At 41.8% G+C, this 14294-nt stretch overlaps 1 protein-coding gene across 3 annotated transcripts in view; it reads left to right on the top strand.

Annotated features, from left to right (window-relative positions):
* The window catches only part of LOC111572253 (BTB/POZ domain-containing protein kctd15), a 30551-nt gene that overhangs the window by 12582 nt on the left and 3675 nt on the right, over window positions 1-14294 (top strand). For all 3 annotated transcript variants that reach the window (XM_023275829.3, XM_023275828.3, XM_023275827.3), the window contains one exon: window positions 2929-3234. In XM_023275829.3, coding sequence (XP_023131597.1) covers window positions 2929-3234 — 306 coding nt within the window. The remainder of the gene's footprint in view (window positions 1-2928; window positions 3235-14294) is intronic.

Below are 14294 nucleotides of genomic sequence, written 5' to 3'. Positions count from 1 at the left end.
TTGATCTGCATACCTTTCAATTTGCGTGAAGCTGGGGAAAAAAAATGCAAATAGTGCGAGGCGGAATTGAGCATGTCCTTATCTGAACACAATCAGGCTTGCCGTCGCCTGAGGGCTGGGTCTGTTCTGCTGCTGGCAGCCACGGCGCTGTGTGTTTTGCTAAATCAATGTGAAAGTCTGAGCTGAATAGGAAAAGAAATTTTTCAGCCTACATCAGTGGAACAAAATATTCACTATTAATATCCTCCCTCATCTCATTATTCAAACGACAATTAATCACAAGAGTGTAAGCAATGCTCAGTCATATTGAGGGCATGGTTACAAACCGGTAAGAGTTAATGGTTTCTGTGTTGGATTATTCAGGCTTTTGTATTGCTCTTTAAATCAATTCTTCTGTACTTTATGTATCAAATGTTAAAAAAGAATAACAGAAAGGAGCTTGCGTTTTTATTTTTTCGTCACTGCTGTATGAGAGTTGGCTGGATTTTTCTTCACTGACTTGTTTAATCAACAACCTGTGAACCTCCACTTGCGTGGGTTTGGTCATTTTTTGTCCAAAACATATGGTAGGTCTTTATCCGTCCTCTGACTCCCTCATAGTGACATTTTCCATCATTTTCTTCTTCTTCTTCTCTTCCTCTGTCTCTCCCTCCCTCTGTCCTTCCCTGAAATGTTGCCTTGCCGGTGGGCGATCAGGTCGGATCATTATTTTGAAGCTCAAACGGGCTGTCTGGACACGGGATTGGGGGATGAATTGTCTCGTAGAGCTGGCAGCAGTAGCAGCAGCTTCAGCAGCCAGGACGGAGCTGTTGGCCCTGTCTCCCTCTCATCCTCACCTCAGCGCTTAGGATTACTCTGTTGTTTTCTGCGCTGCTCAGGATGACTAAAGTGCCTTGCAGACAGACCCCTGTAAAAAACATATCCATCCATGGCTTCAGACCTGTGAAGGATGAGGAGCTACACTTTGATACAGAGAGCTGCCTGAAGGGGAGCGTCTCAGTATGAGTTTTGTCAGCTGCAGCAAGAAGGCCAGGAGAAAAAAGAAAGGGAGAAAGGGAGAGAAAAAGGGAAAAAAGGACCTCCACCCCCTCTCTCGCATTCTGAAATCTTAAATATTAGACCGCCAGCTTAAGATGTGTTGCGTCAACGCTCCGTCCAGATGGAGTTGTATTTGGGTGGCGTTCACACGCCTGAGATGAAGGCACAGTTTAGATGAAGGGGTAAAACAGTGAGGGAGGCTTTTCAAGGCTAAAGAGTCTGACAGAGGCAGCAGGGTTAATGAATATGCTGTTTGCTGCCATGCTCTGTTTCTGTGCCCAGCAGTGGTCCGGGGAAGGAAAGGGGAAAAACTCTTTTTAGATCAGGGCTCCCTGGCAGCCCCGGCACCCAACACCCACAGCCACCAATGATGCAGACTATATGAAACACATGTTGTTTTTGCAGCACAAACACACATTGTCTCACTTTTCAAGGGTGTTCAGATTTTTCTCTGCACCACAATCAGCACCTGCTCTCTGTATCTATTAAATATGTAACCAAATGGGTCTTCAGATGTTTGCTTCGGTTTTACAGTGTCCATACACTAAAACTAGCTATAGCCCGGAGCGATGAACCTGTGCGTCATGTAAAAATAAACTTTGACTGTCAATGATGACAGTTAATAAAATAAGAATGGATTAAGCTGTCATTCTTTCTCACCACAAAACACTAATCGGAGGACAGATTTATTAATTACTAATTGTTTAGCAGAAAGATTTGCAGCATTTAGGTGTAACCTAATTAAATCTTGTTCTAATAGGAGCTTAACATCGGGCCACAAGCCTCATTAACATAAAACTCCCTCCATGTGAGGAATACATTAAAAAACCTCCTTGGCTGATGATTGTCCTCATGTTCACTTGCACGTATCTTTTCCTCACCTCCCGTCTGCCTCCAATAGCGAACCTCCGCCTCCCCGTATTTTCTATGGTAGCGGTGAATGATGGTGCCATCTGGTCTTGTGGGAAATTAGAGGCAAGAGCACAGGGGCAAATGGCCCCCAGCAAGCCGTGCCCGGGAGGGAGAGTCAGGCAATCTGCTGCTGACTGTCTGCACACAGGAATGCACCATCCCACATCACTGGAGCCCTACTGACGGCCTTTCTGGAGTCGGCTCACTAAAACATGCTAAAGGCTAGCCCAGCTCTGCCAACAGCTACTGTGGAGGAGAGCTGCAGCATGGCTATGCTGTGTTTATTGAGAGTGTTGTCCTGCTGGTCGGAGGCCATCATTGATTTTGGTTTATTGTTCTTCTTTCCAGAAGATGTATTACATGGAAACAAATGAAATGTTCTGTGGGCATTAGATATCTTTATCTTCACAAGTACATACAAAGGTCATATTTTCACATTTATGTTTGTGGTATTTGTCTGATGCTTATCCAGATTAACTTACCAGGAATACTGGAGTATAGAAAACAACTCCTACATCGCTGCCATAATGTCATAGTACAATTGATGTGTGAGCCAGGAGACACACTGCCCTAGTCTCTGCACTCCTTAGGAAAAGTTTGTTGTAACAAACAATCAAGAAAAAGGGAACACGTGTGCTTCCATAGAAATGTGCTTTCTAAAAGAAATGGTCAGGGTCAAAGTGCAGATACAGACGGAACAGCTCTCCTGGAGTAATTAGAGGTTAAGTGTCTTGCTCAAGGACACTTTATCATTAGTTGCTTTGGGCAAACCATCAGGCCCCGCCTCACACACATACCCTCTGCTGTCATCTTAATGTTGCACAATGCTGTATGTGTGTAGAGTTTCATCTCTGTGACCTTGGTGATGAGCTGCAATGTAGCAAAAGTCACTGTGCGTTAGTCACACATATAGCCAAGAGGACTGGAACACACATGCAAACTCACTGCTCTCGTCTCCATGTTCATCTGCCTGTACAGGACTTCCACCTGCTGTACGAGGAGGCGCGCTATTACCAGCTGACTCCCATGATCAAAGAGCTCGAGCGCTGGAAGCAGGAGCGCGAGCAACGGCGGATGGCACAGCCCTGCGACTGCCTGGTGGTTCGAGTCACACCCGACCTGGGTGAGAGGATCGCCCTAAGTGGGGAGAAGGTCCTCATAGAGGAGATCTTCCCTGAGACAGGAGACGTTATGTGCAACTCAGTCAACGCCGGCTGGAACCAAGACCCAACTCACGTCATCCGCTTCCCCCTCAATGGCTACTGCAGGCTCAACTCAGTCCAGGTAACTCACTACAGGGCTTGTCCTTTGTTTTCGCAGTGTTACAGGTGGTTGCATGAGAAAATCCCACCTCCCCCTCTGCATGTGGTTTGTCTTATTTCATCTATACAATTATGCAAAACACAGCCATTGGATTTACATGAGTTATATTGTATGTCCTCATAACAGCAGGACATCCACCTGTCTTTGGTGATAATTGTTAATGTCATTATTGATAACTCATGGGAACCTTCTTGCTTATTATTTTTTCTAAAGAAATGAAATATCGTCCAGTTCAGAAAAAACATGTGTAAGGTGTTACATAAGTTCTTTTTTTCTAAATTATATTGAACCCTGAATTTTAGTTGTTCTGAATATAAGCAGGAATGAAAAATCTAGGAATCTGACTTCACATTAGCTTCGGTTCAGCTTCATGACATCAGGAGCCTGTTGTTACTGAAGTTCACCTCTTTGACTTCTTTCTTAAAAGTAGATTTTAATGCTTCAGAATTTTTACATGGTCAACCATGTTTTCTTAGCTTAAGAAGTCTTAATTTGCAATCATAGCAAATGCGTTACACCTAATGTAGTCAAGAAGAGTTTTAGATCAATTTAGATTTTTGTCTCTCTTTTCAAAACCAAAAGTCCGACTGTGATAAAAACAGCAGGCTCTGTGGAAAAATTGGTTGATTAAACTTGAGTAATTCATAAATAAGCTGTCCTGAGCTGTGGCAAACACAACTTGCTTTCTCATTCAAAGTCGATTTCAGTGCCGCGATTCAGTTTGTGCCGTGGTCTCGTGAATGCGGGTAAATCTGCATTCTCTCTCTAGTTTGAAGGTGGAAAGGGCTTGTTGTGCTGTAGGCACATGGAGTTGTCCTGAGTGTGGAGATTACTGGGATAAAATTAAACTCAGAGAAAGTCAGGGGTTTTGACTGGGAATTACACACGAACAGAGTCGGTATCCTGGACGGTGAAAACATTTGCTACAGAGCGACAAAATGCAACACAGTAATTGGCAAAGCAGGTGTGCATTTAGATGTAAATATGACCTCCCTGCTAACTACAAACCAAAAATAGGATAACATCTAGTAAAGGCTAACAATGGAGCATAATTTAGTGGCAGCTGCAGGCGTTTGGCATAACACACACAATTAACAGAAAGGTTGAATACTTCTTGGAAATAGTGCCCAGTATTTTTAAGTGGAACACTCACAGCAGACTCATAAAGTGTTGAAATGTATCTCTAAACACATTATAAGCTGTATATAATCACAAGATGTGACTGTAACACAATGAAGCACTTGTATATGCTGCATGTGTGTCACACAAAGCACTCCAAGCAAAATTGCTTTTATACAAGTCGTGTTTTTACCTCAACAGCTTTGTTGAGGTCTATATGTAGTTTACTGTTTGCAGAATGTGTATTGATGGAGAAGAAATATTGTCTCCATCAAAAACATTATCTTTTGCATATTACCTCTAATGCAGAAAAACTTTAGTATACATTAAGTCTAAACATTGCAGTTTTGCATCTGTTAAAATTTAATTTTGCCATTGAGGTAAACCATAGGATGCAGATTCCTTAGAGAAATGTCACTAGAAGTCTGTCCACATGATTGCACAACACTTTTTCCCACCTTAATCTATCCAGCAAAGGATTTCGCTGAGCAAGCAAACCATTTTTCACAACCACCCTTCAACACTTTCATACACACTTAAACACCTGGCTGCCATTTATACAACCAGGGCTTTGATGGCCACTGTGCAGCTCCACTTAGCTGCTTTACGTGATGGCATCTGTTCACTTGGTCAGCTTCTCAGTCCCGTGTCAGTCTGTGGACTTTAATTTGATGTCGTTTGCCAGGATAAAGGCTGGTATATACACTGATTTCCTTCTGTGACTGGAAGCTGTAATTTCACCTCAGAAGTTTGCTTTAAGGCAGTTCACATTGTTGATTTGTGGCTCTTTCAATTGCATTTTGCCCCAGTAGAGATAATAGCTTGTTGTCACTAAATGGGCTAATAGCTACACTGGAGCAACAGTCAGAGTGTACACACACACACAGAGTGTGTGGAATGTTTCATTCTCTGGACACCCGAGTGACTCTTGTGGATGTAGCATGATGGCAATCTGAGCCTGGCTGTTTATTACATTCTGTTACTCAGACTTTAACTATCATCTCAGATACATTCCATTTTCAAATGAGTTTGCTAGCTGTTTAAAAAAATGATCTGAGAGTGTCCTTTGTTAAAGCAGACTTGACCAGGGTGTGGAGCAAAGCAGTAAGATGTTAAAAAGAACTTCAGAAAACTAGTTTTGCAGTTGTGCTACCCAGCAAGGTCTGAGAGGGAGAACGGGGGGGAAACATAACAGTCTCACACCACAGGCTCGATGTAACACACTTGAATGCCCATGGCCATGAACAAGCCAACACATAGAGGAGCCTTCACCCCTCCAGCACCCAGAGAGAGCCTCTCCCAGGCAGGCTAGTGCACTCTGGCACCTCCACCTCCTTCCTGCCAGTGTGAGAGAGAGACCACCTCCAGGGAGGAGAGCGGAGCGAGCGGGACAAAGCACGTGTGGACTGCGGCCATGTTTTCCTGCGAAAAAATGAAGAAGAGAAACGGAAAGGGGGGAAAATGATATGCATAATTTACGCTTTACTCCTTTTTAAGACACAGCTCCTTTTTTAAAAAGACTCCAATATAACACCGCTCAAGGCAATTGAAATACACGTATTGCATTTTTTAATACCATACTTACAATTTCTCAAACAGCCTAAACCGGTTTATACTTCTTTTATAGATTTTTAAATGACTTACAATATAATTAATTGGCCGCATCAACTAACACAACATTTTCCCACTCTGTTTACCAGTGAGACTGGTTATGGGATGTGAGCACATCTGACTAATACGATCTGAGCGGAGTCTTTATTGTTTAGGTTTTTTATTGGGCTGCTCCTCTGAAGTCGAGGTGAGCTGAAATCCTCTTTTCAGACAAACTGCTAACAACAAGGAGAGCTGCATCTTCAAGGTTCCCTGTAAGCGATGCTCCCTCTTGTCTCAAATTATGGCCCATCTCTGTGAAGTCTAGTTGTGGCGTCTTTTTTTTTTTTTTTTTTTTTGTCTCGTGGCGGCCCCTTTAAGACACACTGATACACAACATTCCCCCCTAAAAAAAAACAATCAGAGGCACAAACACACACACATACTGTATGCATGCACAGTGGAGGGGCCCGGCTCATTGAGTCGATGTAGATGAGGACACAAGGAGCAGATGGAGGTGTTTTTCAGTGTAAGGGGAGATTTTTCTAAACAACTTACTCATTCTGTCCTCTCTCATTGTTGCGTGAAGGTATGAGAAGGTTAGGAAAATAATCCTCGACTTACCTGCCAGACAATGAGCCTCTGATCTGATTTCAGGCCTGGACCCCAACCCAGGGGAACACACACGCTACCACACCCTGCCCAGGGAGAAAGTGCGTGTCTGGGGAGGGATGTTTATGGAGATGCAGCGCTGTCTGAAACCTATTTACAGTTTGACTGGTCTGGCTTTTGAAGAGCTCTTGACAGGAAAGAGATGGAAACCTGACATGATTTAAATGCTAGAATACGCCAGTGGCGTAGAGATTTTAATGAAGCTAATGTACTGTTGATGTCCTGCCTCAGGCTGGAAACTGCTCGACCTTTTGATGCTTTGGTCACAATAGGATAACATGACGTTTCTCAATACTTTCATATGGCAGCCTGTTTTTTTCAGTTCATTATTTAGTTTTTATTCAAATAACAATCATAAGGTCAATAAAACTGTGTGTGCTTCAGAGTAAAACATTTTACTTACTTTTACTCAGTGATATTTTAAGCTTTTAAATGATCCTCTTTTTTTGCTTTTAAAATTGCGTAAATACTATTATATCATCTTCAAGTCAGAAATGTAACAGTGCTAACTTTAATCTACAGAGAGAATATATTGGATGGAAAGTCAAACAATGTCATGTTGTGTCTTGTAAATGTAGCCCCTTCTTTAGTTTTTTTGTCTTACGTATTTAAATGTGAGAGTGAGGATAAACAGCTCCACCTTGGCAAGTGATTCTCCATGAAGTCATGAATGGAATTTCTGGGAATAATGCAAACCACCTGCGCTGTGATGTAGATCCAGCAGTGAGACATAGAAAGCAGCAAAGGCATTGAAGGGAGGGAAAACATTTAGCCAAAGAGCCACAGAGGTGTACACACAGGCGCGTCCCAGCGCAGGAGCCGGGCCTGCTGCTCCATACATCACCATGATGAAGCACTCAGATCACCGCAGAGCCAATCCGTCCTTCATCAATGTGACAGCGGAGGCAGTCGTGGAGACGGGCCCCCTGTCCCCCTCGCTGCCCAGGCAGGGAACGCAACACGTCGCAACACTCTCTTACATGTCACACTGCCACTCCATCAATCCTGCGCTGGGTATAAAGAGAAAGCACAGCTCATCAGAGCAGACAAGGCCACACAAACACCTCAGCTGTGCTCCTCAGTGGCCTGAGTGGCAGACATTAACACTGCTGCGATTTGGGGTCTCCCATACCGTCTGAGTGGCTCTGTGGGCACAACACAACATCAGGCTTGAGAGGAGGCGGATTAATCTGCACTGTGGGGAGGATAGAAACTGGACAACTGTGCCTGCTGACAGCTTCAGCAGTAGGTTACAGTAAAATCTTTTCAAAAAAGAAAAAGTGGAAGGTCTGTGTTGGATACAGCCTGGCAAGATAGTTCTAAAAGTGGCCAGAAACAAGAAAATTCACAGAAAGAGAATTGATCAGAAGATTCACAAGTTTAATCAAAATAAATAAACTTCATATAAAATTAAACTTAGAAGCAAGCTGCCACATAATTGCATAATTATAAATAAATTGAAGCAAGTGTCATAAAACCTCATTTATTTACTATATTTCAGGTAGCGGCATTTAATGCGTGTTTTACTGTGTAAATGTAACAGCAGTGATAGAAGGGATATTTATTTGCTTTTCTTAGAAAAAAGCGCTTTTACTACACCATGAGTATTTTTAATTACAAAGTAAAATTCTTTACTCAAAATTATGCTCATACTCATGATAATAATAAGCATGAGCATTAGTATGTCTCTCATTTATTATTAAACAATATTATTACCAAAATGATCTGATAAAATCTAAAAAATAAAAGTGCTCGATGCAGAGCAAGTTTTATAATATATTATTGGGTTTTTATTGCTGATGGATTACCGCAGAAGCAATATTTTTGTATTGTAGGGGATGAAGCCTATTCTAACAATTTCATACACTTTGAAGTTATTTAATCTGTAAACTGGTTTCTGCTTTATACTATTTTTTATTAAAATGTAGTAAAAATGGGAAGTGGTATGAAATGTAAAATACTTTAAAATGTGTGATTTAGCACAGGACATGAGTAAATGCCGTTATGCTCCATCATAGGTTCAGTGTCATGAAGACAGACAGAACTGACTGTAAATATATAAGAAAAGGTAACTGAAGGAGTCAGGTGAAGTGAGATACTCTTGTGTTTAAGTCTGCTCAGTTTACTCTGAACTACTTGCAGTCCCTCTGAGAACTGGCCTGACCCAGAACACCTCTGTTCCCTCTCGAGCTCAGCGTGTATTTACACTACCACGGTCACCTGAACTGAAATCCTGTGTGAATCATGATACTTAAAGACGCTTTATGGCATTTGTTTGCAATGGTAAGCTCAGACGCAGCGATACGATCATTTCTACGTTGCACTGTCTAAGTGTTTTTGTGACTCCTAAAAGAGCCGGCAGATGGCTCAGAGAATTAGAAAGAGTTGGAGCTTCACGGCTGTTTTATGCCAGATGCTTGTGATAAGCAGAGGATGCAACGCAGAGACTGCGGTTAGCGTTGCTTGTCACATATTAAAGACTGTGCATAGTTAAACAAAAGGGACCCCCTGGGTGCAGCGCCCATTACATGCTACAGTGTCATATGTCATTCAGCTGTGAGCCCTGTGCCATGAGGAGCAAGTGTCTTGCAGCTCCTCCTGAGAGGTGTTCTGAGTGAGTCTGTTCACTCTGGTGGCCATCAATATTGCATTGTGCTCCGGTTTCCAGCCCTGAGACTCATCCACTTTGATTCCTGCCTCGCCATCTTTGCTGCAACGCTGGGAGGTTAGAGGAGTGAGGCTCATATATCCCCTCCTCATCCCCGTGACAACCCAAAGTTGAGTGGCAGTTCGGTGAGATGGTTAGATGCTGAACGGTTTATGCGTTCGAGGGGAAGGTCCCTGTGCAGCCACGTCGACCCTGCAACTGTGAGAATGGTTTATTGTTTCGAATGCAGGAGGATCACTTGGGACGAAGAGGGGCGAGGAGACGATTGTATTCAGAGACAAAAAGAAGCGCTAAAATCGTGATACACTGAAAAACTTTGGTTGTCTTCTGAACTGTTGTATTCTGACTTGAAAACAAGAATAGCAGTGACACACTTCAGGCTTGGTCACAGCAATACTTCAGGGAAGGCTGTCTTGAAGTTCAAAGTGGTGGACATGAAAAGGAAAAAAAAAAACCAAAGACTGCTAATTAGACATAATTCCATTTGGTGGATGCCTGGAATGAGAATTTAGCCAATCAGATTGCTCGCATGCAACCCACTGTTGAAATATTTTGTTATGGTTTCGCTCAAGTGTGGCAGGAAAGTAAGCAGAGAAATCTGCATAAGTACAACATTAGCTGAGATCTGAAAGCCTGCAGTTACAAGTATGTAGTGCAAAACTGAGCAACCAGACATGTTTCAGCTTTTTAAGAGGGTGCATTCCTTTGTGTTGTCAGCAGGGATAGATTTCAGGACACTGTCCTGTGGACATTGAAACCTTTTGCTTGGATACATCATAATTATTCAGTGTATTGTTTATTCCCCTGTGGCACTACATAATTCACTGTGTCAAACTGAACGTGAAGTTTTTTTTATGGCCTCTTATAGTCATTACAGTATCCTTGAGTCAGTTACAACTATCTATAATAATATCCTTAAGTCTTTTGTGTTGCCATGCATTAATGATAAAAGTGTTTTTAGACTATCTTTATTGATCAGGCCATACTCCTCTGTGACCAAATTCATTGCTGAACATGACAGAGTCCCACATGCGTTAAGAGATGATGGGGAAAAATGCAATGTGATGCAATGATCAAAGAAGACTATGTAATATCATTTCCATAATCGTTAGGCTCCTCCGTCGTCTGTCATGGATTTGGGAGTGTTTGATGCTTGGGCAGGTCTCTTAATTAGCCATCCTCACCATCAGCTGTCTGCCGCCCCTTCTGTCTCACAAATTACAGAGTTTGTCGTCGTCGTATGGCCAGAGGACGAAAAGGGGGAGGAGGGGTAACTTTTCCAAGTGGTCCTTTCTGCTTACAAGCAGCACGTCGGCCCACATTCAAGTTTTAATCAGGAAGGGAACGGGTGTGAGGGGGTGTCAGGTCTGCTCAACAAGTTTGCGTGCATTTCTTGTATTTTGCATATGAAAGTCTGTAAGATTGCACATGTTTCATGACATCTGCATGTGTTTATGTGTGTGATTTATCTGCTCTTCTGTGTTGTGCTAATCCCCAGTCAGGGGAGGCTGCAGCCCTTCAACTTGGATGCCTAAACACCCCACTTTAGCCATCCGATGGGGCTCTAGCTCCTGTAATTAGAGAGATCATCCTTTACCATGAGCGTACATGTCAGTGTCTGTGTGTGTGCGTGTGTGTGTGCGTGTGTGTGTGTATAGGCGTCTGAAGAAACCATTCTATTTGCCTGAACTTCTCCGGCTCTGTATCTGTAGCAAGGGTTAGCCCTCAGCGAGACCTTTCATTTCCATGCACTGCACACTCCATTAAAAGGAAAGGGGAATAAGTAAATACGCAGCACTCCTCTCAGTGGGATTTAGATATATACCCCCTCCAAAAAAACAACATCCCACGTGGATTACAGCAGATGAGGAGAGAAAAGTGATGCTGGAGTTCACGTGTTTGTGTCTGAGCGTATCTCTATTTGGACTTGTGTATGTATCAATGCCCAGGCTGGAGGGCTAACATGCATCCCCATCTCCCGTTCTCCCCCTGCAGCTCCAACACTTTGTCCTCACACAGATGCCCCATAACTCGCCATCCTCATTCCCCACACGTCGCTCTCTCTTTCGCTCACGGACCTCACTTCTCCTCTCACCCCACTCCTCATTACTCAAATTAGGAGCTCCAGTAATCACCACGCTGAGATCCACTCAGCCCCTTAACACACCTCACTCACACTCGGCTCTCCTCATCCCTTTGAGCTCATGCCCTCAGTTCAGTAGCCAATCCAGCACAAGCGGCATGAATATTGCAGAGGTGGTGTGATGTCGGAGTGCCCTCTGGTTTTATCCCATCACTGTGTGTGATTGGGGGAGAAGGAGGGTTAATGACACATGGTGCGTGCTGTGACTGATGAAGATCTGAGGTTGATGTTCGGCGAATGGATGGATCACAAAGTAATACGTACTTGTATGGGCTGATGTTGATCATTTACTGAAAATACATGGTGGCGTTAAAACTTCTGATAGAGAGATATCACTAAACTTTCCTACAGGTCATCATTATTTGTTATGGAGGAAAGGTCTGGTTGTAGTCTGACTGAAATAATTCAAAATATTTATGAACTTTAAAAGGTGTGCTAAAGTGTAGCTGGAAAGCACTTGTTTACTTGCTGAGAGCCAGTTAAAAAAGAACAATACCCCTCTCATGTCTATAAGCTTAATATTGATCTATCACCAGCTAGAAAAAGTTAGCACAAAGAGTGGAAACAGGGTGAAGCAGCAGGTCTGGCTCTGTCAAAAGGTACCAAACTCCACTTGCCAGCATGTGTAATGGTTGGTAATTAACATACTGTATTTTGTGTGTTTCATTAGAACAAAAACCAAAGTCTAAAATCAGCAGATCGCTGTTTTACAGTTGGTTTTGTGCCAAACTAGTTACTGGCTCACTAAATTCCTGGAATCTCTGGTGATGACTTGGCAGCTAGTCCTGACCAAGACATTCTCCAGAACACCATTTAATGGCCTGTAAAATGTGAATTTGGTGTTTTTACACTTTGGTTTTAGTGCAGATTAAAGAAACTTGTTAATTGTTTAGTGGCTTTGATCGTGATGCTTACACATGCACTATTAAGACCACGAAACAATCCTTGTATCACCACTTTGCAGGACTGTATTTGATGATACTACTTCTGTTACACCTCACATCTAGCAGTTGGTTAAAAAAGTAGAATTTAAAATTAGGTCTTTAGTTCAGAATCAAATCTTGGCTATCTTTTAAATCCAAAAAGAGTCCTTTAATGCCTGTACTGGAATAATAAAACATGTTTGCATACCTCCTTGTAATGCTTACATGCAGTAGATGCAGTTTGCCGTGAAGCACTGAGATTTAATACAAATCTAACATCTGTTAACCAGCATTGCAAGTTATATGATCGAGTTGGATGATCAGCCTTGTTCACTCATGGCCTCAGTCATTGGCATGTTCTTATTTATAAAATTATTCTTTGTCTGCTTCCTTCATATCTATGTGAATATATCCATCAAAAAGTATGCACAGTTATAGTCCTAACTTCCAGGATTTATTCCTGTGATCTGTTCCCTAAAGCCTGACAATTTGTCCAGCATCTCTCTCAAAGGGAAGCACAAGATTGATCGTGAATTCATAGTGTGACAATGAACTCTTTTTTTATCAGCTCATTTTAAATGGTTCAACAAGTTTGATCTGTTGACTTCTTGGCTACATAAAAAACCCTAAATCTACATTCCAGACTTGGACAAAGGAGCTTCTTCAGACTGGAACTCTGCTCCTCATAAGGGAGTCTCTATTGTGACCCTACTTCTGTGACACACATGTCAGCTTTAATGTTTTATCCAAGCATTTTTTTTTCCTGAAAATTAGTACACAAAAACGGAATTGATTATAAACAGATAGCAAACATATAAATAAACTTATGAGCTTACAACTGAGTTTGTTTTCTTACTTTTAACATATATTTTAGTGATTTAATGATATTGCAACATACTCTTTATCTGCATGTAAGCTGTATTTAAATACTCTCATGTATGTGAACGTGTTACCTTGCTCTAAAAAATAATGTTTTGCATCAACACAAAACATTAATGCAATCTTTTGTAGGTATGACAACTTCTACAACAATTTCGTCCTACCAAAAAAACCCCCCAAACATTTAGTTTCCTATACAGTCGAACATATTTTTTAATTACTACTTAGGTAATGATTGGTAGCATAAATACCAGTTCATTACTTGTACAAATTAGGTTGTTCCAACGAGCATTTCCACATTGTTTAAAATGATTACCATAATTATGAACGCAAGTTTTTCCAAATGAATAAAATAAGTTGCTCCGGTGTTTAGTAGGCAGAGAAGGGGACTAGAAATCCTGACCTGAAGGAGAAGAAAAATGGAGTTATTAAGCCAATTTTGTTAAATTATCTCGACTTGAATTCAGTTTTAAATCAACTAATGCATAAATCTGAGTCTTAATTACACACACTATTATGTCATCCCAACCCATCAAAATAACGTTTGCAACTTAAAAGTTTTATCTAAATCAGTAAATTATAATTTTTATGTCTTTCAACCATGCATTTAATTATGTGGTGGGAATAGGTCCCCTGAATTACTTCTGAGTGCTGTTAAATTCTGCAGCTGCCTGTCATGGCCAGGATGCTGCTGCAGAAGAGACTCTTAATCTTGATTAGGCTTTTCCTCGTTACAGAAAGGTTAAGAATGTTGTGAACTTGACAGGTGATGAGAGGTGAAACTTGTGATTTATAGATAGACCCAGACCTGCTGTTTCCCTCTCTTTCTAGTCTGAATGCTAAGCTAAGCTAGCCAGCTGCTGGATGGGATTTACAAAAACAATCCAATGACAGCAAGTTCACACCAGCACCTTGCATGCATAAATAATTTTCCACCTTCTGATTATTTACCATCACTACAATAAGCTTATGTGATTATATAGTTCTACATGGATATTAAATAAACACATAGTTCAAATAGCCTAAA

The sequence above is a fragment of the Amphiprion ocellaris genome, chromosome 1 (genome assembly GCF_022539595.1).
Source record: "Amphiprion ocellaris isolate individual 3 ecotype Okinawa chromosome 1, ASM2253959v1, whole genome shotgun sequence".
Taxonomy (NCBI): Eukaryota; Metazoa; Chordata; class Actinopteri; family Pomacentridae; genus Amphiprion; species Amphiprion ocellaris.
This window is presented reverse-complemented; position numbering and strand designations above follow the sequence as displayed.